We start from the raw sequence: 27,579 nt of genomic DNA, 5'->3' as shown, positions 1-27,579 counted from the left end.
CCTTGAGTGGCTATCAATTCCACGAGCTACAGTTGGACGAGGAGAGATCTCCACTATACTTTCCGTGTTTCGCCCAGCTCTGTTCCTCCGCGTAGCCCCCCGTGCGCATCAATCGTTCTGTAACACTTCCGTAACCCGGCTGTCGACGGGTTGGCAGGGAGGGCCTTAGGGTCGAATCCTGCGTCGGGTGATAAGATCACATGATGAATATACGGCTACCTGGCTCTTTCCCCGATTGGTCTCAATGTTCTCCGCTATTCTCATGTCTCTGAGACCTAAATGACCTGGGAAACTGGGGTAAAACTCATTGACGACTTCCGTCATCGATGATCAGTTTACAATAGACGTGATCGACGTTGAGCGACTCATGATTGTGCGAGGAGAATCCGAAGCTTGGTGTCGATTTTTGACCCCTCAAGTGTTTTGCTTATCTTATAGAAGCGATAGCGAAACTGCTGAGCCGCATCAACAATTTATAGCGGAGAACAGAGGAGCCGTTTACGAGCTTGCGACTGAGCCCGCTGGATTCTTCCAAGACTCGGATGGTGATATAGTAGGTCGCGCAACACACTCATCGTTTAAAAATTCTTCAGAATTCGACATTTTATTCCAATGTATGATTTCGAAATATAGCGATGCAGCTATAGCTGATATACGGAAGGTATTTCTCATCATCAACTCGGGATGCGAAACGCTCTATCCTTCCCATATCCTGCGAGCTCCAAACGGCCATAGAGCGAGAGAATGACCGGGATATTGTACATACAGTAGAAAGAGCGGTTGCATTCCACCATCGACTTGGTGCACTTCCATTGGACCCATGACAGTCTTGTCGAGTGACGACCATTCACCAGCAACTGTTCCGCGCACACTTCCTCCCTAGAACTTCAGCTGCGACCACAGCACCTGAAATACCCTCAGCCGCAGGAGATTCTGTATTTTTCCAGACCAGTGACCGCCAGTCGTTCACCTACTTCGTTCGGAAACATTCTTGGGTACCTACATGCGAATCCCCGCGGCCTCATTTTTAGCAACTGAAACTTATCTCCGAATAACTCTCGACAAGGAACTCTGCCGCGTCCTTCGAACAGCGACAGTTGTGAGACACCGGAACTTATTGACCATCGTCCCGCACCCGATCCAGCCCCCAAGACGAATCCTGCGTACGCCGCTGGATCAGAGGGGAGGCAACGAAACTATTCCCACGGGCCGAGACTTCCTGAGCGGGCCCTTCAGTCCGGTGGAATTTCTCAGCCTGCGTCCGATATTCATTTTCTTTTGTGCCCGAGCCGGCATTTCTACGATATCTACGGAGTGGAAGATGCGAGACGATCATGTAGAAGGGCTCTAAGCTGAGTTCTTCCAGGCCCCGAATTTCTCTCCACGGCTCCAGCTGGCCGGGTCGCCGCGCTCCTTGTGTGGCACTCGCGCATCCTTCAACTTGACACCTCAGGTCTCATTCTAAAAGTGCTATAATGGACGCGTATTGATTTCGATTCGATAAGACGGAAATTCATCCATCGCCGATCCCTGGGGCTCCATCGAAGCCACTGAGACTGCCAATGCTCTGGTCGACTAAATTTCTCTCTGGAGACGGCGAATCAGGATATCCTGAGATCGGCTTTTTGTTTCTCATTGTTCAGGAAGGTTGTTCACAGCTCAAAAGCGCTCTCGTGTGAACGGAGCTCTCGGCGATCGACCAAGCACGCTTCATTTCAAGAAAGATTGCCTGATTTCGCTAACACCTCATCATGTTTCCGGGAAGTTTGGGAGAAAGCTTCGATATAACAAGAGACTTGTGCCCGATGGAGACTTCAGCAGACCTCCGCTAAATTGAAGAAGACACATGGCTTCGTCTCTTCAGTTTCCACATCAGAGCTCCGAAAAATGCGGACGTCACGGTAGCGATGGTAGATATGCTCCTACCGCTTGACAGGTTCCCGATTGATGGGTCCACAGGTAATCGAATGAAAGCTTTCATCGAATATCATAAAGTAGCGAGCGTCAAGGGTGGCTGAGACGCCACCTGAAATACAATCCTGCAGAGGTTGTGAAGAGTAAGTACTTCGTGGTAGTTAGCGGGGAATCGTCTCGCAACCGTGTGACGACGGACCGATTCTAAGAATGGCGATCATCGGAGCGATATTCCTTGTCTGGCCCTGACGAATACCTCTGCCCGAATCCGGATCCGGCTCAGGGTCGCTTGCCGTCGATCGGAGAATCATTTCGACGAATTCTGAGTCGCAACGTTACGTTTCAATGTATGTAGGTGCCCACATACGAATGTTTCTTGTTCTTCACTCGAGCGGCACAAGAAGCATCGCGTGGAGGAGCTCCACGGCTTGCTGGCTTGTGAGCATATCTGAATTAAATGGCCGTGATGGGCCGTCTGTTGCCTGCTTGACCGAGCGGCTGACCGCTCGGCTGGCTGTCGGGCTAATAAGCTTGGGAAGCACTCGGGAGGAAAGAGCGAATCGTTCGTATCTCCTCCGGTGGCTCTCTCACGTCCTCGACTCGTGCTGTCTTCACTCAAGGAATAAGAGGCTGGGGCTCCGGACCGCGGCTCCCCTATGCAGATGGCTTCCTTCTTCACAGGAGACGGGAAGGCCGGTGAGTCGAGCTAGCCAGCTCCTCTGCCGGCTTCCCTGGTGTGCTGTCGCTTCGTCTGTCTGTTTTTTCGCCGTCGCAATTGTCGATGGTCGGTGACGACATGGCGATCAAGACCCCGAACTTGTCCGCCCTCATAAGTTCTCCATTAGGCCCATTGGCTCATGGATTCCAAGCTCCGGGAAGTTCACATAGAGACGCTCGCCGATTTTCGTCTGATCTCGATCAGGATGTGATACGTAGGCAGCGATATATGTGGAAACCTCTTGGGATGATTATTCAAACATTCACGGAAGTCTCGCTCCAGCAGAGATGAATATTCAAGAGCGCGAACGTTTTATACGTGCTGAGAAACGACCGGACGTTGTTCGACCGAGCTGGGAGAAGGTCGGCATCAGATCGTGCGTCTCGTGTATTCCTCGGGAATAATCTTTATTTCGGAAGAAACATATTTTCTCCCAGCGAAACTTCCGCTGCACATGCGACGCTGGTCCTGCTCGTAGAGTTCAGAGGGGGCAAGTGCAGAACTCCTCCTCATTCATTATAACTTTATCTTGCAGTGTCCATCCAAGCTCCGAAAGAAGTCCTCGGCTCTCCTGTGCAGAGGTTCGTTGCTTTCATGCTCGTAGTTGAAGCATCCGATCCCAATCGCGCCAACACAGATGCCGGTGCTTTTCAGGTAAGTTGATATAATTACGCTCTTCCCTGATTCTGACTTGATTCCATGGATACGATCGCATTCAGTCCTCCGTGTCAATGTCGTGAAGATCCTCATATTTTCGCACATGGCACAGAGCGAGTGTGTCCTCTGAATCCTACATACATTAGGGACGAGACCGGCGGAAAGCGCGGGCGCGCGGCCCTATTCCGCTGGTAACGACGCCGGTCCGACGCGCGACCCCGAACAATTAGCGCTTATCTACCTCTAACATTCAGCAGCCCTACAAGGCTTCACCGCACATTTCCCTGCGGAGGTTCCCGCCCGGGGAGTGACTGTTGCGCCACAATGTCTGCGTCCCCACTTAGAACACCTTGCTTAGTCTCCCGTACGCATTGTAGCTGGCCGTGTCAGCTACCGATGACGCCAACAAACTCCGACTGAAGATAGAAGGCCTCTGGGAGCTGCGAAACTATGCTCACTTCTCAAGACAAACAATAGTTTGTATATTAGCTGTGCCAGACAATCCAAACAACAGCACTGTAGGTCGAGCATTACACTTCGTGTAGGTACCTCGAAAGATGAACGGTACCTATTTTTCGAGGAACGCCAAGTTCTGAATTGATTATAACGACGGGTGTATACTTCTTGAGATGATCGATTCAACGTCATAGAGGCTGAGCCTTTCCCTCTGCTGACTGGTGGCGGTCCTCGGTGTGCATAAGAATCGGGGGCGAAGCCTGAAGGTATCGATCGAGCAATAAAAGAGGTCCAACACGCATATGGCTTCCTCCATGACTTCCGGTGGTAATGGACACCGTCTCTCGGCGATCGTCAGATAGGCCGGAACTTCACAACAGTTCCCCGTCCAAATGGTTCCTCGAAAGGGGGATGGTGGGGAGAAAATCGGATTCCGACTTTGGGTCGAGACGCGGATGCGAGACCCCCTATCGGAAGGAGCATGTGTACGAAGGAATTCCTCAGAAATATCCTTCGGAGCAAAATCTGCTGCGGGCGAACAGGCGGGTCCACCTTCGTTGTGTTCGGTGTTCCGGTATCATCCTCACAGGATCGCCTCACGGAATCGCCATGGTGTTTCTGGGCTGAAGCCGGGAACGCATTCCTTGCGACGCGAGACAGGAATGGGAGACCTAGACGCATCGAGTAGAATCCCCCGAAGGACGAACGGAAACCTGGCGGTTCTGGGAGCTCGAGCGATCGCAGAACTTTTCGCTCTTCGCGATCTCTGGTAACCCGATATGAGTTCAGCAGCACGTACGCCGAAAACAATACGGCAGCAATGGCTCGCCTCGATCGAGCGTAAACCATGGATGTACATATGGGCACGTACATACATACATACATGCGTCCTCTCCAAATCACATCCACTCCGTCATTTTTCACTCTCGTCCCTGCTGCTTTCGCAGCCTAACCATACGTAAGAAACGTCAGGGCGGCATAGAGTATCATGAGGCAAGCGCAACAAAAAACTCAGCAGTGGTTCGCTCATATTCGCGCACGATTTCATCTCACTGCCCGCCAGCGTCGCGTTCTCACCACGTTATTGCTCGTCGTCAGCTTCATCGTCGCTCGCTCGCTCCCTCGCTGAATGGCACAGTTCTCCATCTTTTTCTCCGCAGTATATGTCCCTCCGTATATGACTCCTTCAAGCGTGCTGTGCTTGACATATGGCCAGTCTGACCCTGGCTCTGATTGCCCGTGAGCGAGAACTGAGCAAGTGATTCCTGATGCGCCAAGAGAGCGTCAACGCTCGATTGAGTCTCACACCGGGTCTAGAGCTCTCGCAGAACAGCCTTGCCTGACCGCGAAAGAAAAATCGACCTCTAGGAACGATTCCTTTGTCAGAAAAATTCACAAGAACGATCGGAGCTGGGGACAATTGACACGGAATGGTCGTGCGATATGAACCCGCGCATAGGATCCTGTACCGAGGTACATTTTGTTGTTGTAACGGGCGCTACGTCGGGGTATCCGTGACTTATCGATAATAGTCGAGTCAGATGAGTAGGGAGACGGCGCTAATGATTTAGGCGTTCGTAGGGCTTCGGGCGTAATCAAGCGTGCGAAGACCGGGGAGCCTCTCGTGTCGGGAACATTCGGGAGAGGCAATCGCCACCGGTGGCTGAACCAGACTACAAGTAATCTCCTGATCGTTTATCCATCGGCGAAAGAAAATGCCGCTGTAGGGGGATCCGTAGCAGTTTGCGACGATACTTCCGACGTGGAACGAGGAATTTTGTTTGTTTTCCCCTTCTACCATCGTGAGTCTCGATGAGGGAATAGGACCGGAGGCCATTTCATTCGGGTCCTGACAGCGTTGAAACAAAATCAAGTTGATTTGTCGAACCCCTTCATCATTCAGACCACGTCCGGAAGAGCTCTAAGCTATACCCACAGAAACTCCTCGTGGAGTAGAGCCCGTATTGTGACGTACTGCGCCTCTCCCGGGGATATCCTCGTCCGTCAGCACAAAGTGAAGAAAGCTCCCCATTCCACCTATGGAATTCGAGCGTTCCACGCATGCCGCGTTTTGGAAAAACGAATTTTCAGAATCGTGGACTCGATCCCGAGAATCATCAGAATTTTCTGACTTCGTCTGCTAGGGGAGGGGGAAGGGGAACCACAACAATTTATTGCACAGCTCTTGAAGCTTTTTGAACATGGAAGAATCGGAATCGGAAGCGGCCTCTGCAAGACTTTGAGACACGATTCTAGCAGGCTTGCCCGGTAGTTTCTGATTTCGGCTATCCGACGTTATACTGCCTTCGGATCTCGACCAAAGTTTCGGGAGTCTGGACTTGGGATTGTTCATCAACGCTCGATTAGGATGAAACAGACGGCCGGCAGAGCCGAGCTCCAGCGAAGCCTTGGAGTCTTGGCGCATAGGTTATAAGGCGAACGGATGTAGAATACGTCCGTGAGCCGAGTCTGTCATCTCGCGGGATTTCGTGCGCTTAGCCCGGCTCTACTCGGTGAACTCAGAGCTCGCTGCTCGGGCTCCACCCAGCTCTGCTCCTTTCACGAAGGCACATCTTTTGATTTTGTTCACAATCATTCAGAGCGATGAACGACGGATTCTCACAGAGCTTCCGATGAGCCCTGACCACCGCTATCGGGGAGGTCGGAACAGGACTCGTCTCCATCCACATCGCCTCCCGATCGCGGGTCAGAATGCATTCCGACGGTATGCTGGCATGGATATTGTTGTGAGGCAGCGACTCGGGCGACATTGCGGTCTGATCCAATCTCTGCGCTGAAACAACGACGGGACAACACACCTGAGGGCCGAGAGAGCTTCGCGACTGCGAGAAACCTTCCTCGATTAGCATTTAGAACGGAACATCTGACCGATTGTTCTTGTAGTACGGCGGGTGTGCACATCGAATTCGTATGATGGCGGGCAATTATTCGACTGGATTATCCTTCGCATTGTAGTTGGGGTCACGGTATGAGATCACCCTGGCGCTCTCTTGAGACGCGGATGTGGACCGGTAATGCGGTACGGATTTCTTATTGTTATAAGACATGTATAATGTCCTCGTTCCAGTTATTCGGCGATGCGCTTTCAAAATTCTCTGAAGAATGTCCTCAAGCTGTGATGCAGGCGTCTTCCGTTTCGAAAGCCGAAGTGACGGTTCTGTGGACAGCACCACCAGCTGGAGCTGGCTGCGTAATTTTCAAGTGAGTTCACGCTTCGACTGCGGCGATTCTGCTTCAAGCACGCCCTCGCATGTTCTTGTTCGGATATTCCTACCGCTGGGACCCCGCACGCAGTCGACAAGTTCAAGGCACCAAGGGACTTCCGTCGACAAGAAGTGGGGATTTAGGGGACCATGAGTATTATTGCCTCGATCTTTCCTCTCGGTCAATACAGCAAGATCTACAGTGTAGGTGCATGCAGCGCCCACTCAGTCAGTCGTCACATCCGCGAGATTTCTGGTGGCGGAGACTTTCCCCTACTCGCAAGTTGACGCGTCTGTTGGAGTGCGGTGTTGGAGGTCTGGGGAAAGGGCGCTGCGGTTCGACATACGCCTACACGTGTGGATGGGGAACAGAAGACCGCAACCGAATGACCGCGATGTTTTCCGAGGAAATGAGAAACCATCAGTTCCAGGGAAGCGACCGAGCAGCGCTTAGATGGCGACCGGTCAGTAGGTCACTTGTACGATAGATAAGTTCTTTCGTTCGCCCATTCGTCTCCCCGGCAGCAAGCTCGAGCGTGACTTGAGACGCCTATAGGACGCCTACCGTCCACGAGCCGTAACCTCGTCAATTATTGGATTCACCGGGACGATGCACCGCCCGCCAGGCGGCCGGAAACTATGTTGCGCTCAAACCCGAGAATCTTCTCCTGGTCCGCGAGCGAGGAATGCAAGAAGCCCGAGGCCTTGCCGCCGCTTCGTCGAAGTATGGGTCGGCCTATGGTGGCGCATGTGAGCACGAGTATGTATACTGGCAACGGATATTATGGGCAAACATCCATGCGCGGGCGCTCTTTCATTCCACAAAATAGTTTACCTGCGCGTTCGACGATCCATCTATCCTTCAGCCCGCCTGAATAAATCGCTGTTTGTCGTCGTAGGATGGAAGGGTTCTGCGAAAAACGCGAAAGCTCCCCGCCGGCGCCTGCGTCTATTGAAACGATCCTTCTCTCCTTGTGCGTTGTCTGTGATGGCGTTCCATTCCACCGGCAAGGTACACAGTGACGGTAGTCGGAGCTTCCTAATCACTATATTAACCCCTGAGTGCACTCGTGATCTCGCCCACTGCCAGGGCTTTCGCGACCTCCAGGAAGTCTCCCCTGAGGGTCGGAAGTCTGTTCAGAACCCTCGCTGTCGAACCCGGAAGCATTCTCTGAAAAGCAACAAGCCTTCTGTACGGATCGAGACCCGGAAGATTTTCTCTGTCGAGCAGCGACGTGGCGCTGGCAGTTTCCTCTCTATATTTGCTTGCCTTGTCGAGATATGTGATGAGTGATAAGCCGTGACCGTGACTTCATGGAAAACGCGTATGCGATGCGTGTTGAGACTTATTTCAGGTATTTCGTCGAAAATTTATGATTCGGAGTGCGGACCTCGCTTATTGTGTCCTTCCCGTGACGACTTCTCTAATTGATATGCAGCAACAGCGGAATGCGGCCATGACCGAGGCGCAAATGGTAGAAGTTGGAGTCAGATGAAAGCCATCCGGGAGCTCGTCTTCTTGAAGTTCTCATCTAACAATATGGAGGACTTGTATGGACGCTGTTCTTCCTTACGTTGAGCACTTTGATTCGAACTCGGAAGTTAGACGTCAGTGAGACGGCGAAAGTCTCAAACTTCAGAAGAGATAAGGGCAGAAAGTCGAGCACTCATCGAAGCCAACTCCGAACGGGAGCCATGTGATCGTCAGAATGGCTGTCTTTGGGCCAATTCTGTAAGGTCTCACAGAGAATCACCAGATGACTCAGTCGCTTCGCCGAAACGCGACGCGCTCCCCAGCCGGGGCTTCGGCATTTTGGAGGACAGCTTCGACTCACGCTGTGTAGGCGACAGAAGATGGACTCATTAGGCGAGACGGGACTCCCGGAGGTGGCCCAATACAAATACGCACTGATGATGTCCGTCGATATTGAACGACGATTTTCTATTTCGAGTTTCGAAGCTCTTGTTGAGCGAACACCGTCAGCGGAGGGCTCTTCTTCTCAAGAAGTCGAAAGTGTGCTCAGCATCGTTTTTGTATTCGTCAATGCATAATCTGGATTGAGTGAGGAAAACTTCCCCCCCCCCCCCACATGCATGCGGATTGTCGCATAGGTTCCGAAGGGAGCTCGTCGGCAGATTTGAGATCCGCTCCTCCATCAAGTGCATGTTTCAATTATCCTTTTCGTGCATGACCCCGAATTTCCCAGGGCATGAATGCATGCATGTCCTTGGAAAATTCGAAAAAGCCAGAACTCACGGGCAATTGAGATGGCTTATCTTAAGCGGCATCGATGATGAGGGGGGTGTTCGAACCCACGAATGCGCTGGTACGCCGCGGGGCCTTCCGAATATTTGTGGAATCCATGCGCTTTTTCTGAGCGAATCATCCGCGGAAGTCCCACGACCGGTTGACTGAGCGTGACACTGAGCGCCGATCGCGAATCGCGACTCCGTGATCCGAAGAATCGACGCCGTCAGTGAGAGAATGACGGACAACGAAACTTTGATTGAGGCCGCAAACACACTCTTCATTTAAAAAACTCACTCCGCAGAGCTTTTGTGGTAGAAACCGCCGAGAGGTGGTTTATGGATGACGGTGACCTCACGAGGGAACTGTGTCCTGAGGAACAGGACAACGAGGATGAACAGCCACCGCTCCTTGATGAATGTTGCGCCTGCGACGAAGCCAAGTACGAAATGACCTTCGAGGGTCTTTGGTCGCGCTATACACATCCCAAGGGTTACCCTGATAGTAAGTTTTCCCGTCATGATATGTCACCTTTTAAGTTCGGAGCCTTCTCGTATAATCTAACCGCTATGTTCGCCTGAATTCAGACGAATGGCTGACCCATTTCTCGGATATCATCGGAGCGTCACACGCCGCTGACTTCAAAATGTGGGAATATGAAGGATTCGCTTCGGAAGGTGTCAAGAGCGTCGCAGAGCACGGGGCGACAAAAAAACTCGAGGCTGAACTCAAGGCAAAAGTAAGCATGGAAACGAAATGTCGTCTTGCATGTCTCTGGGGAGGAGATCGAGACTGTAAGACTCTTCTGTTTTGGACTCGACTTCTTGTCAGGAAACGATACTCTATGTTTCCAGTCCGGTAAAATTCGAACGATCATCAAAGCTCGCGGTCTGTGGTACCCGAATGTCAACGGGAAAACTTTCGCTGTTTTCCGTGTGGACCGGAAGCACCACGTTATATCGGTCTTGTCCATGCTCGGCCCATCACCCGACTGGCTCGTGGGGGTCAGTTCCCTGGAGCTCTGCTTGAAGAACTGCTCATGGCTCGCTTCGAAAACCATGAATCTTTATCCGTGGGATGCGGGCACCAGCGAAGGGGTCCGATACGTAGATGTAAGTAGAATCTGATTCACAGTGCATGCGTCTCGCTGACCGGCGACGCGGATTCTCCTCGTCTGCCATTCCCTTTCATGTCCAGCCGAAGAGAGAAAAGGACGGAGACTTCAGGGGCGAACTTTTGCGTCCAGAAGCTTGATGAAACGAACGAGCTCCTGAAGATTAGCTCTTAGACAAAGCCTCGCGGAGCACGGTCGGGAAGAGAGACTGATTCCCCAGGGAGAAAGTCGAACTGGCTCCCCATTGCTTTGTTACGAAGCAACTGAGTCAGTCTCATGTCGCAGAAGTTGCTTGAAATCCTACACTCAGTCCAACCTCCACGTCTCGAATTCGTGCTTGAGGTCCTCCAATTTTTTTTCTGATCTTCGGAGCTCGGAAGCGAGGAAAGTTCTGATCGAAACATTTGTCTGAAAGAGCGGCATTGTATGTATGTAGTTATCCGGAAGGAGCCGATCTTGACGGGGCATGCGATCGACAACGGGATTTTGATCCACGGAGGAAGGTCGTTCTCCGGGATAGTTGTCTCAGCATACCCTTAGCACCTGCGGATTGCGCGGAAGCCTGACATGAAAATCGTTTCTGATACTCAGGAGCAGCGATCGCCATCAGTCCCGCAACAACGCATCCGGAGAATAACCTCATCCTTCCCGAATCATTTGGACTCACCATTTTATGACCCAACCGGGACGCCGATGAAGCCTGTGGCGAAGTTAACGATAACTCGTCAGCGACTGTACGAGAAGGTCGGTTACTGGCTCTCATTCCCGATCTCGAAAACTCACGGATCGAAAAAAAGGATCGCCCGACTCCTTCTACGTTCCCCTGTTAACTTTGGATATCCCCTAGGTGGCCTGCGAATTAGAGGACGCGGAACAAGCCGTGACTGAGGAGAAGACCCCTGCCACAGTCACACAAGAAGGTGAATTGAGTAGTCCGGTTTCCCATTGTTCGCAGTGACAGCGCAGTTCCTCGTCGACGAGTGACTCATTTATTCTTCTTCCAGAATCAATCTCTGTGGTGGAGACGGGCAATTCGAACGGCGGCGATGAATGCGCAGTCGGAGAATGGAGCAACTTCGGGCCCTGTAGCGTGTCATGCGGCACAGGACTGAAAATTCGGACACGAGCCTATATTCACCGAGATGTTGCTCTGATCGCGGGATGCCGCGCCCAAATCTTCGACAGCAGCACTTGTGAGCACGAATGTGCGAGCATGTGAGTAACCGAGAAGGAACGGCTAGGATTCGGGTTATAGTTTGGAGCAGCTCCCAATGATTGTTTGTGACGATCGGGGAGTCATTCAGCAGATATTCATTCATGTGAGATGGGGCGAGCGGAGCCTGGAATCACAACTGGATGAGATCCGGTGCTCGCCGTCTCCTCATGACAAATGAGGCTCTCGGCGAATGGATCGGTGGCAGGCAAGCAAGGACGAAGACCAGAGGATATTCTCTGGGCCTAGACGATACGCTGATCTTAAATCGGGCAGCGTTCAGCTCGTGGACGAGAAACTTGCGAATTCTCGGGACAGAGCTCCGTTGAGCTCCGAAGCTCGATTCCCGGTTCCAGAACGTTCGCGAGGCGCCTAACTGAAGTCGCTGCATTCGATGGAGTGCGGAGAGTAGCGGTGGGAGGAGGTAGGCGACAGTGCGGCATTGCGAGTGCCGCTGATATACGGGATGAGCTGCGTGAGATAGAGGGTTTGTGTCGTTCTGTAGACGGAAAATGTAAAGTTAGGCTCTGACGGATAGATGGACAGATCTCCGGCTGGAGCGCGGAGCTGTAGAAGATTTTTAGAGTCGGTGCCCGTGTTCTTCCCGATCCCTACGCCTTCGTCCGTAATCTCCCCGCTTCTTTCTCGTGCGGCTACCAGTCTTGACTGACTGTCAGTGCTCCTAGCTATGCTGCCCTGGCTGCTACAAGTACCGCCGTTGGAGCCGTTTGGAGAAGAAAAGCTCGTAGTCGATGGGCGCGAGCGGGAACGAGAAAGAACCCCTCCTCGTTCCGCGGACGGCTGGTTGCTTTCCCACGATTTAGTACGGAACAATGCGTCCGTGGGTCCGGGGATTCATTCCGGACGGGGAAGAGAAGACCTATAGTGTGGAGTCGCCGGAGTCCGAGAGAAGCAAAATGTCCTCGGCTCCAAATAGGGGAATGAGCACGGCTGAGGGACTCGATTCTCCATTCCGGCGACGCGCCGGTAAAGTGTGTCCGCCTCGGAGTGGGAGCCGGCTCCCCAAGCTCCCGCCACGCGTGCCCCGGCCGGCATTCCTCTGCTCCCGTCGGGCCGTACTCTCGATGGAGCATCCAGGAGAATTGAAGGTTCGAAGACAAAGAAGTCGGTTGAATTCCAGGGAACCAAAAGTTGACCGCAGCGTCATCCCTAATGGGGTGTCCTGCGAAACGACTCCTTGGTCGGAGTGGGCAGAATGCGGCGTAACCTGCGGCAAGGGTGTGAGAACCCGGCGTCGAAAATACAAGCACCACATAGCCCGCAAAGTCTGCTCGGTCGAACTGATGGAGAAGGAGCAATGCGAAGCCCCCGTCGCTCATTGCGCGCCAGAGAATGTGAGTAGCGATCTTGCGGCATGAGAATATGTTCAAGCTGGGAGAGCATGGACCGAACAACGTTCCGAAGTCAGACCGAGCTCCTGTTCTTGAAGATCGAGCCGAACTGCGCAGTCACCCAATGGACCGACTATTCTCCGTGCACGGCATCGTGTGGAGAAGGATTTCGTGTGCGGACCAGAGCTTACCTAAACCCGAAGCTGGCTGTCATCTCGCGGTGCAGCGTCGGTCAACTTCAGAAAACGATATGCCGCTCGGAGAAGGTGATTTGAGCTCAGATATATTAGGGAGCCCCTGGGGTAGATCAAGCGGAGCTCATTTTCTATTTTTCTTTTATCATAATAATAATAATGATTGTCCCGTGAATCGTCCACACATGCTTCCTTAACACCCCGAGAATTTCGCGCAGGTGGAGTGTGCCGACGAGGAGCGTAGGGCGCAAGGTGAGTCTAGGATTGGCATCTCTCTTATTTGTTCCCATTTAAATCCGGCTCTTCCACCGATCTGGCTCTCCGTCGCTGACGCGGGGATGTCGTGAAGTGAAGGGTTCCTTCAGTTTTCCCTTGTTCTCTCCGCGCAGAGATCTGCTTCCTGCCGAAAGATCCTGGACCCTGCCGGGGAACCTTTCATTATTTCTACTACGACGTGCAATTAGGGAAATGCATGAAATTCATGCACGGCGGCTGCCGGGGGAACAAGAATCGGTTCCGAACGTTCTCCGAGTGCAAGAAAACGTGTGGCCGCTCATTGGAACGTAAGTCATGGGGAGGAGGAATGCGGGATCCGGGTTGCCCTCTGAAAACACTCGATCTCCCAACTCCGAGAGGAACAAGCTTCGTAAAACTTGAGTGGCTCTTCCTGCATTAGCCAGCGAGAGAAGGATTGTCGAAGACATCAATCCGACCCGTCCTTGCTTGGCTGACTCTGCTAATCAAGTCAGCACATGCAAATAGGGTTCCGACTCAAGTGAGCGAAGAAAACTGATTTGTGTGTCTTCCAGCAGTTCCGTCGATCGCGTCCCCCACGACATTCCCGGTGATGACAACAACAGATGATGATGTGCTTTCCGAAGAAGCTACTTTCTACCCACCTATGACTGTGACTGTGGTCGAAGAAGTCGTCGACTGCGCGGTTCTGCGTTGGTCTGAGTGGGGAGAATGCACTAAGGTAGGTTACGGAAGTTGCCTTCCTTGTACGGTCGGTCGTGTGGGACTCGGGCATAACATGTCGTCACGTACCTCTGTCGCGATCCGTATTCGACGATGGCTAAGCTCGACGGGCAGGGATATCCGGGCGACCCCGATAATAATAGTCGCGAGTCGCGAGTGCCCCTGCTCAGAACACGATGAATCAATGCAGACGGGGTTCATTCGATTTTCACTGGAAAGGGAATCTCCCCGGGTGGAGACACTATACATCGAAAACTCTCTCGATTCTGAGAAATCATTCTCGAATGCAGACGTGCGGTTACGGTCGACGAGAGCGCAGACGGAGAATTAAGACGCATCCCATGAACGGAGGGAAACCATGCCCCACAAAACTGGTTCAACGACGCCGCTGTCGAGAGAATCCGCAGTGCCCTCCGAAGAAAGGTGAGATTCCGTTTGTTTGCTCGTATATTTGTTTGTCTACTTTCGTTGCCTTTGGATTGTGAAGGGAGAACCCTCGCTTTCCGTCGTTGCGGTGGGAAATGCAATCGCGTTCCTCCGTTCTATCAGTCGATTTTCTTGAGGAGAATCGCTATGCGGGTTTCCGCACATGTAGTAATGAATTCGCCTTCACCCGGTTGATATCCAGCGGAGGAGCAGCGCGAATCTGTCCCTGTCGTCATCGGTCGAGCTTCTCCCAGACGAGTTCTTCTTGAAAGCTTGGCTGAGAGTTTACTGTTTTTCAGCGTAATGCACCGGGGAATAGTTCAAAGATAAGGACACTGTTCCGACGCAGCTTGCCGTCGGGTAAGGGATGCCCAAGTCGGATATGATATCTTTCCATGATTTCGTTCCGGAGATCACCAGAAGCGTTCGCACAACGACTCCCCATAACGCTTCTGCTCATCCGACGCGAATGCATAGAATGGTCACGAATCTGAATGCGAATCTTACAAAGCAGCTGCGAGCCTCGAGCTCCTTGCATATTCCCCTCCCTTTTTGCTCCAGTCGAATTAATAACTCAGGCAAACAGTCAAACTCAATTTCGGATTAATTTCCGAAGGAACTGGTCTCTCGAATGAAATAGCTAACGTTCGGGAGCGCGCAGAGGGGAAGCGATTCGCAGAGTTCCAGAGTCTTGCTTGGGGATTCTGCTGATCGAGGCTCTGAAGTGGATGAACAGCTTGCTTGTCTTCGAGCTGCAGCAGCTTGTCTTAGCTCTCGGTTCTAGTGTTCGAGGAAATTGCGATTTTTGATGCACTTCGCTACTCAGTGGAATTATTTCCGAGTTATTGCATAGTAGGGAGACGAAGTACGCTGTAGGATCATCGAACCGACGAATCTCTCCACGGGCGGAATCCCCTCGATACCGAGCTCTCATGTCCTCCTCGGAAACTCTATTCTCGGTTTCTTCCCCAGCGGATTTCTGGTCAATTTCCTCCGGCGTATGTCCCCATCCACGCGATGAGCTCTCGATCTTGATCGGGAAAGAACTTCCTCAAACAGTCTTATTCGACGGGCAGTGCCGGCCATGGAAGAATCCAATGAGCCATGTCAAACATAGGTGGTTCGCCTCTTGCGACGGTTCCATCAGCTTTGCGAGAGCGTGGAACCACAAATATTCTCGTTGACGAGACTCCATCAAAGTTTAGAGAGCTCTGACCGGAGCGCATCTATCCGAGGATCTATCTAGAAATTATTCACGTCAGAGATCAGCTTGGAAGACGAAACTGGACCTTCCAGTCAATCGGTAGCCTCGGGTCAGAGCTGTGCGCCGCGCCGAGCATTGCGAGTCCCTTAGACTCAAGTCCCATAGACCCATAGGCGCCGCGCGCCGCGTCCTGGATACGGCGCGCTGCACTGCCTCGGGATGACGTCAATTTCCGACTTCTGTTGTGGATTATCCTTTGGAGAGAGAATGGAAATCGTTTGAGAGTACAGGAACTTGAGGAGCTGTACTCCGTCATATCGTAGTACCAAGCAACAGCTGCTGAGTTCTTTCTGTCCCCTTCCAGTTCATCGTAGCTGAACTCATATGGAATGAAGAAGGGACCCCAGTCCGGCGTTCACGTGTCACTCTTCGGGAACTCATTCTCTCTCTGTGGCAAGATCTACTCCGACCATTAGCTTCCCCGAGCAGCCGGAGACCCGGAATACGTAAATCTTCCGTTCAAGCTCAACTCGGTGCCACAACCCTCACATATCTGAGTCTCACATCCGCCTTCTTTTGGACGAAGGATCCGTAGGTAAAGGGGAAGCTGGAGGGTTGCTCCTCTATCGCACAAACCGAGTCTGTAAAATGCCCCCGAGAATTGTTTAGCCGAGAAATTCCACCGCAGACTCATGCTACGATCGTGGATCGCGCGCTGCGAGCGTGACGAGCTGCGAACGTAAGCGTTCGGAAAGATACCAACCTTGGAAGAAAACGACCCGTCTCAGGAGAGCAAGATCACTCAAAGGGAGTGTACTTCAGTGATTTGAAATTATGGAACGAATATTGCGTAGTGCATCGGAACTAGCCAGGATAGGATCCTTGTGAGGAAAGTCTCGAAGATGGAGGAGTCTGCCCGGGACGGACACCTGCCTTAGCCTCGGAGTCCTCACACGCGAAACCGAGCAGGAACCAGGCAGCTGTCATTCGCCTTAGCCGAGAATCTCTTACCAAAAAGGAGACGATTGCGGAGGAAGAACGATCGGGGAGCCGGTATCTATGGATTTTATGGTGAAGAAACACTATAAACATCTCGATACGGTAGCTGCGGTGGTCCGTTGGAAAATCGGGCTTGTGAAATAGGTATACACTCCGCTTGATACATGAGCTTGTTGATCGCAGGGATGATTAGGATTATACATATATATATATACAAAATATATTATATATATGGAACTGATATGATCGAGCGGAGGGAGATGGCATAACAATGATTGTTCTGCGAAATCCGAGACCGACGTTGTTCCTCTACTGATGAGTGAAATCATACATATCCTACATGATATTGTGGTCGAGTTATTATAGATTGATCTCCTGCTATGTACGCCCCTCTGTGAATCCCCGAATAGCTTGAAGTATGTATAGTGTGATACTTCTCTCGCATATGCATTATATTCAAAATACGGATTTGTCCCATGGATTAGCTCATTCCGTTGGAAAGGATGTTTTGAGCGCTACCTCCGACCACAGGTCGACCACTGATGGTCAGCGATGAGCGCTAGAGAGCAAGCAGAACAGGACGATACTCCCCACGCTCGCTGCCTCCGGAGCCTATAGTTTGATGGGGCAGCTCTCCGGCCAAAGCCGATGATGTTTTCCAGTTTTGACCGCACGGGCGAGGTCTCACATCCCGGGAATGAGCATTGAGGTTTTGCCCCCGATTCCGGATCGAGCTAGCGAATGCGACCGTGTGGAACAATGCCGGCAATCTCCGATGAGTCATAGGTCGTCGCCACAATCAAGGGAATCTCTCTATTCGACGTCCGGGAAGGAGCTCAAGTGCTGAATCCTGGCGCGAAGCACGCTCTGATGTGAGGTCCGACAAGTCTTCCAGATAAGCAGCATCATGCGACCCCAATAGAAGTAAACGTCGACGATCCCTTCGAGAAGCGCGGGGAAATTACTCGTCGCCCCGACGGATAGATCGAGGTCGATTTGAGAACAATAAAGTTTGTACGTTGTCCGTCAAAGAAGAGCATGATGTTTACGCTTAATTGCGTGAGCCGCGGGATGAGGAACTCCTTATCGACAGTGTCGAGAGGCATAGCAAAACGGCGGGCGATCCATCTCGGACCAGGGCTCTGGAGGCGAATTTTTCAACAGATTTCCTGCTTTTAGGAGAGGGATTCATTTCTACTTCTATCGGTAAGCAGACCGTGGAATGATTCATGCTAGATTCCAGTGTCGGGCAAATTTTCGCCGCGATTATAATTATGATTATGACCGTAATCATACGCTTGAGCATGAATATGACCGTAATCATACGCTTGGGTACGACTATGACCGTAATCACAATCACACGTGTGAATATGATTATAATCATAGTCATAATCACAGAAATCACCGTAATCACACGCATTCGTATGATTACAATCATAATCATACGTGTGATTATGATTATAATTACAGACATGCGTATGATTATGGCCGTAATCTTACGAGTGCGTATGATTATGATCATAGTCATATGCATGCGTATGATTACGGTAAAATCATAATCACGGCGAAAATTTGCGCAGCACTACTAGATTCGAGGAATGCTCAAAAATTCTGGAAGGACATCAAGTCGAGGTTCGGGCTCAGAGTTCGGCGAATCTGCGCCGCGCATCACAGAGGCACGTTACGCCACAGACTCTATCGCGAGGGTTTCTGACACCGAATCCTTTGAGGCGGGCGGTTCAGCGGATCGAGTGGAGACACGATTGAAGCCAAACTGTAGCTCGCGGACAAGACTGCATGAACTTCCCGGGATGCTCCGAGGTCACTGATCACCGTCCGGAACGAAATAGGTAGCTGTCCGAAGAACGCATCCGAGACGGGAGAAACCCAATCCGCATGGCTCTTCACAGCTCGTTGGCGCGGAGCCGCACTGCATCCCGACGCCTCGCGACGAAACCAGCGATATATCTCTGTGCTGCGAGCGAGGTGCCGCAGACGGACAGATCTACGGGAGCTACTTGTGAAGGCACATCGACGCAGACAATCTGACAATACGTGCCACTCTCCTTTACGATACATGGTGACGCGGAATCGGCATCCGCAACGATTCGTGCCGGGAGAAAATAAAAAACTCCCGGAAGGACAAAATCGGAGAGCTTTTGGCTGCCATGCGGAAGGAGAATAGTTTATCGGGATCACGGTATTATCGAATCCTTCGAGGGCTCGATCAGCGTGGTCGATTCCTCCAGCAGAGTACCGCTTGCAACAGTGAGAGACCCGGCTTCCTTTGTGCTGGGTGGATCGACCCCTCGATCCGAAAAATAGGGGCGTTTCCTGTATGAATGTCACCGGTCATCGACGATTATTCACGGCATCCACGACTTGAGCCGAATCCCGACGGTTGGTCGGTGGATCGGTGGTCGGGGAAGCGGACCACGAACAATTTTCAGCGGCTCGCAGACGTAGCAATACGGTCCCCCATCGAGGACAGAGTTCACATTCTGTGCAAATCGAGCTCGAGACTCGAGTCATTAGGAGCTGAGGGAGGTAAACGTGACTTCAAGGAGCTTCGGTAACCCCGGTCCTGACCTCGTTACGATGGACTGCGCTTTTTGGTGAGAGAAGTGAATTATGGAGCATAGTATGTACATTCGAAAAGTTTTGATTGTCGTATCCGCAAAAACGGCAGTCCATTCCTAATGAGACGGCCAATGCAGACTTGCCCTACCTCGAAAGATTTTTGGTTCTCTCGGACATTGTCCGTTTCGAACACATCGACATCAGTCGATCGAGCGGTGATCGCTCTTTCCTCCCTGCTGGGCGTTGAATGATGCAAGTCTGTTTGCTCGCTCAAATAAGGACGGGGCTCAGCGACAACGTCGATAGTTGTGACTGACTCGATCCCCGGGCTTCCCCGCCGGGATCTTTATCGAGGCGGTATCGCATCTCTACGATGCGCTTCCGGGACCTGGGAAGCTGGAACCTCTCCTTTTTTTCTGTCCATATCCTCGAGCCATCTACGGGCATAGATTTGGTGAGCGATCCCGGGAACCCCCCCCCCTCACCCGCTGATAGGAAGCTTGGATCTTTTGAATTAATATATAACGAGCTCAGGGGGCTTGAAGTTACCCCGACTTGAAACGTTGAATCGCATAGAGGAGCATTGACCCCGGGGTTGGGAATGAGCAGAGGAGGCGTCATATGAAATCATTCGTCTATTTCTGTTCGCGGGAGCAATCGCTCCAAGACGGGGCAGATGATAAACTTACGCGACGGTTTCCGAGCATCCGAATCAAGTAAAACCTCAGAGGAAGATGAATGGACTGTTAGCTGGCGGAACTTAGAAATCCGCATGGCAAGGGGCCGCGAGAACCTGGACGCGACACGGTGGATGCATCCTCTTGAGCAGCGGCGATATCAGCTGGTAGGCATGTTAGGGCCTAGGGCAGCAGATTTTGGGGAGCGGCGAATTTCGGGTCGGGGCATCGGTTTGTCCCGGCAGCTCAAAGAGATTATTCTCGACTGAAAGAAAGCCGTCAACTCTTCACAGGAGCGCGGAGCCGTCTCGAAAACAGACCTCGAGCTCTGATTCCTCGAAAAATCTCTGAGATGAAACCGAAACCCGATCAAATACCTTGAACGACAGACTGTTCTTTCTGTCCATGCAAGGTCGAACGGGAGCGTAGTGACAATTTCCGCCTATTTCCGTCCCTTAGGCTTTTTGTGGGACAGGGGAGAAGTCTTGCAGATCCTGGGGCAAGCGCCGAAGAGAAACAGAACTCCTTCCCAGATGGGTTATACTGTCTGTAATTTGTCAATCCGTCACTGCTTTTGAGGCTTGTTCGAGTCCGTTGTTCCTTGGCGGAAATTTCGAAACTTGGACTAAGCAGATCGATGACAGACTCCAGCTCTCGGGGCATGTATTTATTCAGCTCGATGCAGCATCATTTGACTGCTCATATAAAGGTCCGATAGACAAATCAGCACGCCCCGTCGTCTCAGGAAAAGTCGGAGAAACTCTAGAGCAGTGTTTCTCTAGCTGGGTTCCGCGGATCCCGTGGGGTTCCGTGGCGGATTGCGCGGAACCCCAGAGTCTACCTGCGGAACCCCTACGGAACCCTTAGGCCCTAGGGGTTCCGTGGCAGAAAAAGTTTTAGAACCACTGCTCTAGAGAGCGAACCAAGATTCCATCAATGAAAACTCGTCTGATCGGAACATTCTACTCATCGGGCCCTCCGATCAGCGCGGAAGGGGTTTCGTCCTCGAGAGAGTGATCTCGAACTAAGAGATCCCTCGCCCCATTCTCTCCGTAGCCATCGCACAATCACATAAAGTTGGTGGTCTCGTCACCATCAGGCATTCCATAAAAAGTTGCGAACTTCGATATAATTGAATAACTTGGCTCCACGAAAACCTCGAGCGATCTCAGTCGGATCGAGCCTGATAGTTGGTGACCATTCTCACCGAGAACAACAGAGCCAGTAGTGTCGAGACGCGGATCTAGTGACACAATAACAAGATGGATTCGTCTCTGGAACCAGTCATTCCTAAGGTCTCATGTACGGATAATCGATTTCGGTCAGCGGGACCAGTGTTTGCTTGACAGTCTGCGGTGAGCTGAACCGGAGGAGATAGTGCGGACCCCCAGGCTTATCATTCGTCCCTGCAAGATGGGTGGAGAGAAACAGAGATTTTTGAGAAGTTTTCTGTTTGGGGCTCACTCGAAAGAGAGCTGTATTTCAATACAAATTCCACTGTCAGAGTCTCTTCTCGAAGCTTACCCGAGATCCGAGAACCACCGAAGGGCTGCTGCCCGACCACAGCGCCGGTAGATTTGTCGTTAATGTAAAAATTACCACCCGCTTGCTTAAGGTACTCAGTGGCTTTCTCAAGCCAACCAGGGTCCTTCCCGAATATGGCGGCGGTCAGCCCGAAAGGAGCTGTGTGGAGCGCTTTCTGCATGGCATGTCGACAGTCTTTCGCATCGTACACGTAGACGCTCAAAACCGGGCCGAAAATTTCTTCCTTCATGAGTCTGTAACGCGAAATCTCGTCTCGATCCTTCCCTGACTCGGTCTTGAATGACTCATCATAGAAATATCACACCACAATAATCACCGGTCATCTGGATCGTGGACTTGAACGATGGTGGGATCGATGTACCAGCCGCGCGTCGAGTCGACGCCGCCTCCAGCGAGCAATGAATGCTTTGACTTTGCGTAGTCCAAATAGCTCGAGATTTTCGCGTAGGCTTGTCCATCGATTACAGCCGAAGTGAAAGTGGAGAAGTCCAAGGGAGATCCGACTTTCAGTCGCTTCTGGGCTTCTATCAGGCCTGAGCGTGGAAAATCTTAGGGTCAAGGCGCGTCTTTGCGAAGTCTCGCAGTTACGCGCTTCGATTAAAGCGCACCGTTAGAGCTCTATGGGGCCTCACCTTCTTTGATCTTGGGCCAAATCGAATCTGGCACGTACAGACGTTCGCATGCACTGCACTTCTGACCGCTGTACTCAAAAGCGGACCGGGTAGTCTGTGCGACCACGGAATCGATGTCCGCCGACTGATGTACGAAGTGGAAATTCTTCCCTCCGCATTCGCCGAGGAGTCGAGGAAAACTCCTCATGCCATCGAGGTTCGAAGCGATCTGCTTCCATATCGTTCTGAATGTTCCAACAGAGCCTGAAAATTTTCCGAAAGAGATCAAGACCCTGAGGCTCTGCGGGCTTATGTACAGCACATCGAATATTCCCCCGAGAGACGCCTCCGATGCGCATGAGTACCCGTGAAGTTGACTCCCGCCAAATCGGGATGTCTACTCGTGACGTCCCCGAAAGTTCTTCCTTCTGATGGGACGAAGTTGATCACTCCAGCAGGAAATCCAGCCTCCAAGAAGATCTACGGGGATCCACAGGATAATTATTTGAGCATCTCGGTCTTCCTAAAAGAGCCCCCCTTCCAATTGTGGGAAGTTGATACCATGCCTCACACAGCGTAGAGTTCTGGGTACTCGGAACGTACCTTATATATTAGGTAGTTGGATAACACAGCGGCATCCGACGGTTTCCATACAACTACGTTCCCCATCAAAGTCGGAGCAGATGCCAAATTGCCGCCGATGGCAGAGAAGTTGAAAGGTGAGATAGCCGTGAAGAATCCCTGTAGTAGAAGCAAGTTCATTTGAGGCGAATTTTCGGAGCGAACATTGAATGACTCTAGGGGGCGACTGTAATCTCGCTATTCTGACGTCTCAGGCTTTGGAGCTCCCCATCTGGATGGGGGGTGGGGGGGAAATAAACTTGACGACCGGCGACATTTCACCTCGATTCCCCGCTGCCTGTACTGGTTCAGCGTGATCGTAGCATCAGGACTGATTGGCTGATATTTGACCAGCTCCTTGCAGAAGTACGCATTGAATCTTAGGAAGTCGGCGAGCTCGGCGGCAGCGTCGATCTCGGCTTGGAACACCGTTTTGCCTTGACCTGAAATATTCCGCGAGCCTCTTGAGAAGCAGAAATAGGCGAGGGACAAGGAAAGTTTTCCAGCCCTGTTTGATGGATTCACCCGATCAGTGTTCATCGGAATTGATACGCTCGATAGGGTTTCCTCATATTCGGAGTTGGACCCACCTAGCATGGTGACAGCGTTGAGGTCGTAACGATATTTGTTCGCTATGAGATCGGCCGCCTTGAGGAAGATTTTGATTTTTTCGCCGAGCGGGAAACTCTCCCAATCTCGGCGAATCTTAAGACTACTATCGATTGCATCCCGGATGAGCTTCTCGTCTGCCCAGTAAAACCTCGCAACAGTCTTGGAGTGATCGAAAGGAGCTGTATGAGTCCGAATGTCTTCTGTTCTGAACTCCTCGCCGCCGATGATGATCGGAATATCAGTCGTCTGATCTCTCCATTTGTTCAAGGCGGCCTCCAATTTCTTCCGCTCATCACTCCCGGCCAAGTAGCCGTAAATGGGTTCGTTTTCCACCGAAAACTCCTCTACCCGATGTCCGAGATTCAATGCAGACAGCGCTCTTTTACCGAGACCGCATGACCTGATGAGAAGAAGTCCATATAACAATACCTCCAACAACAGTCGTGTGACTGAGACTCATCCATTTTAGAGAGTTGAGGGACCGATGAGCGTAGGCACCATCGGAAGCTCGCCGATCATCGGTAATCTCCCCGGAGCTATCGAAAAAGAACTAGACTCGATGGAAAGTCCCGAAACTTCCAAGTAGTAAAGCCTGTGAGGAGTGATGATAAGAAGAAGGTTTACAACAAGCGCACAGAGCACATGTGAGACAATTCAGCGGTGAGAGATATCATGGCCTCTAAGGTCGAAGTCTCCCACGGACGATACGTCATGAAGCCAATCCGTTCCGAAGAGCCACGTCTCCGGTCAGAAATGCTCTTTCGCCGCCTACTCGGATCATGGCCCGACACGAAAAAAAACCAATGATATTCGATCAGCGCTCCGAGAAGCCCCCGATCTTCGCTCGGGCGACATGCTGGTGGTTGAGCGTGACAGAGACTGATACGGAAGAGCTTCCGCTTCCCAGGGAACCTTCCGTCGCTCTCCTCGGCTTCGGATAGACGATGTTAGTACTTCGACGATGAGCACTCGGGAATTCAGGACCGTCGGGCAAACACAGCTGAGAGGTCTACGGAGTGTCGAAGCTAGAGCACAGGATAATGTGGATCGCCTTCCCGCCGAGGAGGGCTCGGGATCAGGGTGAGCGGGTTTTCGAGGTTTCGCGCTCCAGAGGAGCGGAGCCGCGCAGCTTCTACGAAACCGCATCGGATATACCGGACTTCCTAGAGATCGCTGCTAACAGTAAACTCCAACACAGATACATGTCGGGTACGTGCTAACATCGAACTCAAGAATTCCTCACCCGAGCTGAGTGGAGTATCTGAGGATGCGTTGAGACAGCATTGGCTCTCGCAGCTCCTCGGAGTCTTTGCCGTCCCTTGAAAGAAAATAATTTCGAGTCAGAGACTCATTCCGCTTCCGTGAGGGAATTTCAGGCAGCAGCAGCTACTATGATCTGACCATGACTATACTACTATATCACGCTCGAATGGAGTCATGGTCTTCCAGGAACCAACATCGGCGCGGAGACATCTCTCAACGATTCTCTTTAGTTGCCGAGAAAAGATGACTCACTAGAAGAAGACCGTCAAGACCTTTGGACCTTCTCGAAAATCTCCTCGCGGCGAGTGTAGAGCGATTGGTGAACAGATAATTGTGTCTCACACTGTCGCACTGCACAGACTTTCTACTCTCTCTACTACGATTACAGGAGAGCAGCTGATCGTAAACAACTCCTAAAGACCTCTCCGTGCTGAAATTTCTCTTCGGATTTCTCTTTCCTCTCATCAAGATGTGATGCCATTCGGTAGGCTTCGAGAGAGAGCAGACAATTCAGTACCTGAGAGATCAACTCCTAGTCCATCGCGGCGTATGATTCCTGGATATCGACTCAACCTGCTCGTGTGCCTCAACGAAGCTTCCACGACAATTTCATTACAATTCAGCCGTATTTGTCGCACACTCGCTCATGATGTGCTGCTGGGTAACGTCTATTCGGTGCGGATGATACATGCCTTGATCCCCATGATGAGAAATCGTCCCCACACCGGTGCCTCGAGGTCCGCAATTAGAAAGTTTCACCGTTCTCCGCTACTGACTCGGAGAGAACGGAGATCGTGTGAGGAGAAGACAGTCGCGGAGGATATCAATGCGCCGCTCATGGTTGATATCTGAAGGCACTGGAGGGTACCAGGAGCTACTGTACCAGGAGCTTTTCACAGCGATCCGATGAAAATTACTCAACATGCGCCATACATGGTGGAGACGTCAAACGCCCCGTTCGGAGCTCACGATCATGAAAAAATTAGCCACTCAGAGAATCCTCATCAGTCCCATCGCATGATTCTCCGTGCATATCATGGGAGCCGTTTACAGTGAAATCGATGAGGTAGCGCTCTGGGCGGGGCCGCGCTCTCGCTTTTCGGCCGCTGAACGAGATCAATTCATAATCGAACTCTGAGAACGACCTCGCCTGGCAGCGCGAAAAATGCCCATGTACATGCGTCCCGCCTCCATTGTGGCTCTTACAGTAGAAATCATCCACATCATTGTTCGCATCATATGTTCCTCCCGAGCGGCGCCGGCGCTGCCATGCCAGGCTACGTTCGAAATCTCCCTTAGGACAAAAAGTCTAGGCTCTTTTTGCAAAACCTAAACTCATATCGCGCGGACAAACTCCGTGTATGTCCCGCCTTCTCACTCGATCGTTTGCAACGCAGAACACCCCTCTCCCGCCTTCCTGTCGAACCTGGGGATAGGTCGATTCTATTGACGTCTGGCCATGGCCAAGAGAAACGTCCACTGCGTGAAGCCTTCGGATCCTCCGTTTCTACGGAAGATGAAAGAACAGTGTGGTTTCACGAAGGATACGATCGAGACCAAAGTGAGTAGATAGATCTTCAGATATCATATGAGCTTGTTTGTCATCGACTGCTGGGATCACGGCAGAAAGGAGCCGGCGAGAAGACTAGACGTCCGATTCTTTCTTTTCAGAAGCAACTCCTTCAAGCCGATGCTGATGCGCACGAAGACCAGGACGATGAGCTGCCGCAGGTAATGACCAGACTACACTTCATCTATGATGATCCCCGGCTGAACGCGGGCAGCTTGGTAATCTAAGTTCTTGACTCCGTCTTGATGCAGGTCGTCGTTCTGAAATCGGGAGATCTGACGCAAGAAGAAGCCGAGCGGATCCAGGGGAAAAATCCCCAGAATGAGGATGAGAGGCCAGCCGACCCGGGAGCGGGGTCGAAAATATATTTCGGCACCAAGAGAAGCAGCGCTCGGAGCTCGGATGACACGACCAGCAACAAAACTAGGAAGAAACTTCACGGGGATCCGAAGAAGAAGAGTGACGTCAAGGCGGTGAAGAACAAGAGTTTGTTGTCTTTCGACGAGGGCGAGGAGGACTGCTAAGGATGTGCTTCAGTGACGGCCGCAGCTCCATCGGAGTCGGCAATCGATTTTGTATTATAAGTTAGATCAGCTCGAGTTTTGCACAACGAAACTAAATCTGTATAAATACAAATGTGTACTTATGGCCGGGTAACGACGTTTGATCCTTACTTTGCCGTAATTCCTGTGGGCCGCCGGAAGGTGGGCCACCCACGGGGACTCGCACTCGTGGAGTTTTCGCTCCGCTGTGGATATGTACATAAGAATCGCATCGGACAGACTCTTTTCGGTAAGTTCCGCTTCGATCGGCTCAGGTTCTGGATCTGACCGGCTAAGTTTGACCGATTCAGCTTCAATCCGATCGGAACAAGCTTCTTTCGTTGAGTCAGGGGTATCGATTCCGTAGAGTCCGGCGCGATTGATTCGGACTCAGATCACGTCTGCTGTGACTGGGTGCTTACCTCTCGGAGACTCCGCGGTCCCGAGGAAAGCTGAAGCCCCTGCACCAGAGGTTCATGAAGCGCGGCGTGAAGCCTCCCTCTTTTGCGGCTCACGACTATCCTAGTGTTCGGGACAACTACGTAGAGACGGGGTGAGAATGCCGAGTACCGAGCATTTCATGGACATAAGCATGAAAATTTCCCGCTAGTCTGAACGACTGACGATGAAAGCTCAACGCTCGACATCGATCTAGAATCCAACATGGAGAGCGGTTGCCAATGATGCTCGCAGGCCACCGTGGCGTGCCGTATCTGGGCAGTGCCCCTCGAGACCGTTGGAGCCGTGCACCCATGCCTTATATCGAAAGGGGATTGAGAGTGATGAATGCGGAATCTCGCCGATTTTCGAGCGACTTCCCTTTCTGCTTCGATTATATGGATCAAACTCTCTCCATTGACG

The 27,579-nt window shown here is 51.8% G+C and overlaps 4 protein-coding genes across 4 annotated transcripts in view; 2 read left to right on the top strand and 2 right to left on the bottom strand.

Moving 5' to 3' along the window:
* LOC100905541 (spondin-1-like) overlaps positions 1-16,404 on the top strand; it is a 47,500-nt gene extending 31,096 nt beyond the window's left edge. The window contains exons 2-16 of the mRNA XM_018640345.1: positions 3,168-3,286; positions 6,834-6,967; positions 9,522-9,721; positions 9,805-9,956; positions 10,072-10,329; positions 10,923-11,075; positions 11,179-11,251; positions 11,336-11,546; positions 12,707-12,899; positions 12,995-13,162; positions 13,309-13,342; positions 13,480-13,686; positions 13,900-14,066; positions 14,359-14,491; positions 16,063-16,404. Coding sequence (XP_018495861.1) covers positions 3,227-3,286; positions 6,834-6,967; positions 9,522-9,721; positions 9,805-9,956; positions 10,072-10,329; positions 10,923-11,075; positions 11,179-11,251; positions 11,336-11,546; positions 12,707-12,899; positions 12,995-13,162; positions 13,309-13,342; positions 13,480-13,686; positions 13,900-14,066; positions 14,359-14,491; positions 16,063-16,076 — 2,157 coding nt within the window. The 5' untranslated portion in view covers positions 3,168-3,226 and the 3' untranslated portion in view covers positions 16,077-16,404. The remainder of the gene's footprint in view (positions 1-3,167; positions 3,287-6,833; positions 6,968-9,521; positions 9,722-9,804; positions 9,957-10,071; positions 10,330-10,922; positions 11,076-11,178; positions 11,252-11,335; positions 11,547-12,706; positions 12,900-12,994; positions 13,163-13,308; positions 13,343-13,479; positions 13,687-13,899; positions 14,067-14,358; positions 14,492-16,062) is intronic.
* Positions 16,405-20,606: 4,202 nt separating this feature from the next.
* On the bottom strand, positions 20,607-24,645 carry LOC100905394 (delta-1-pyrroline-5-carboxylate dehydrogenase, mitochondrial). Its single transcript, XM_029112084.1, has 8 exons — positions 24,587-24,645; positions 23,014-23,174; positions 22,714-22,851; positions 22,476-22,590; positions 22,132-22,374; positions 21,816-22,032; positions 21,479-21,732; positions 20,607-21,360 (listed from the first exon to the last, which is right to left on the bottom strand). The coding sequence occupies exons 3-8, from the start codon at positions 22,777-22,779 to the stop codon at positions 21,245-21,247; spliced, it is 1,011 nt and encodes a 336-aa protein (XP_028967917.1). The 5' UTR covers positions 22,780-22,851; positions 23,014-23,174; positions 24,587-24,645; the 3' UTR covers positions 20,607-21,244.
* LOC114828340 (delta-1-pyrroline-5-carboxylate dehydrogenase, mitochondrial-like) lies at positions 22,943-24,547 on the bottom strand. The gene is made up of 4 exons (XM_029112073.1): positions 24,525-24,547; positions 23,322-23,743; positions 23,014-23,174; positions 22,943-22,963 (listed from the first exon to the last, which is right to left on the bottom strand). Exons 1-4 carry the CDS (start codon positions 24,545-24,547, stop codon positions 22,943-22,945), a joined length of 627 nt encoding a protein of 208 aa, XP_028967906.1.
* A 563-nt stretch (positions 24,646-25,208) lies between the features above and the next one.
* LOC100898138 (uncharacterized protein KIAA1143 homolog) lies at positions 25,209-26,752 on the top strand. Its single transcript, XM_003745395.1, has 4 exons — positions 25,209-25,281; positions 26,004-26,167; positions 26,278-26,337; positions 26,428-26,752. The coding sequence occupies exons 2-4, from the start codon at positions 26,066-26,068 to the stop codon at positions 26,698-26,700; spliced, it is 435 nt and encodes a 144-aa protein (XP_003745443.1). The 5' UTR covers positions 25,209-25,281; positions 26,004-26,065; the 3' UTR covers positions 26,701-26,752.
* Positions 26,753-27,579: the final 827 nt, after the last annotated feature.

This window comes from Galendromus occidentalis, unplaced genomic scaffold (assembly GCF_000255335.2).
Source record: "Galendromus occidentalis unplaced genomic scaffold, Mocc_1.1 scf7180000077483, whole genome shotgun sequence".
Taxonomy (NCBI): Eukaryota; Metazoa; Arthropoda; class Arachnida; order Mesostigmata; family Phytoseiidae; genus Galendromus; species Galendromus occidentalis.
Note: the sequence above shows the minus strand (reverse complement) of the source record. Positions and strands in the feature narration are given on the sequence as shown.

Coding starts and splice junctions, on each gene's coding strand:
- LOC114828340 (XM_029112073.1), bottom strand. CDS start 24,547: ATGTATCTGTGTTGGAGTTTACT. Junction 23,175..23,321: donor CAACGCTGTCACCATGCTAG/GTGGGTCCAACT, acceptor GGAATATTTCAG/GTCAAGGCAAAACGGTGTTC. Junction 22,964..23,013: donor ACAGGCAGCGGGGAATCGAG/GTGAAATGTCGC, acceptor CCCCCCATCCAG/ATGGGGAGCTCCAAAGCCTG.
- LOC100905394 (XM_029112084.1), bottom strand. CDS start 22,779: ATGGGGAACGTAGTTGTATGGAAACCGTCGGATGCCGCTGTGTTATCC. Junction 22,033..22,131: donor TTGGCCCAAGATCAAAGAAG/GTGAGGCCCCAT, acceptor TTCCACGCTCAG/GCCTGATAGAAGCCCAGAAG. Junction 21,733..21,815: donor GTCCACGATCCAGATGACCG/GTGATTATTGTG, acceptor TTCGCGTTACAG/ACTCATGAAGGAAGAAATTT.
- LOC100898138 (XM_003745395.1), top strand. CDS start 26,066: ATGGCCAAGAGAAACGTCCACTGCGTGAAGCCTTCGGATCCTCCGTTT. Junction 26,168..26,277: donor AGGATACGATCGAGACCAAA/GTGAGTAGATAG, acceptor CTTTCTTTTCAG/AAGCAACTCCTTCAAGCCGA. Junction 26,338..26,427: donor AGGACGATGAGCTGCCGCAG/GTAATGACCAGA, acceptor GTCTTGATGCAG/GTCGTCGTTCTGAAATCGGG.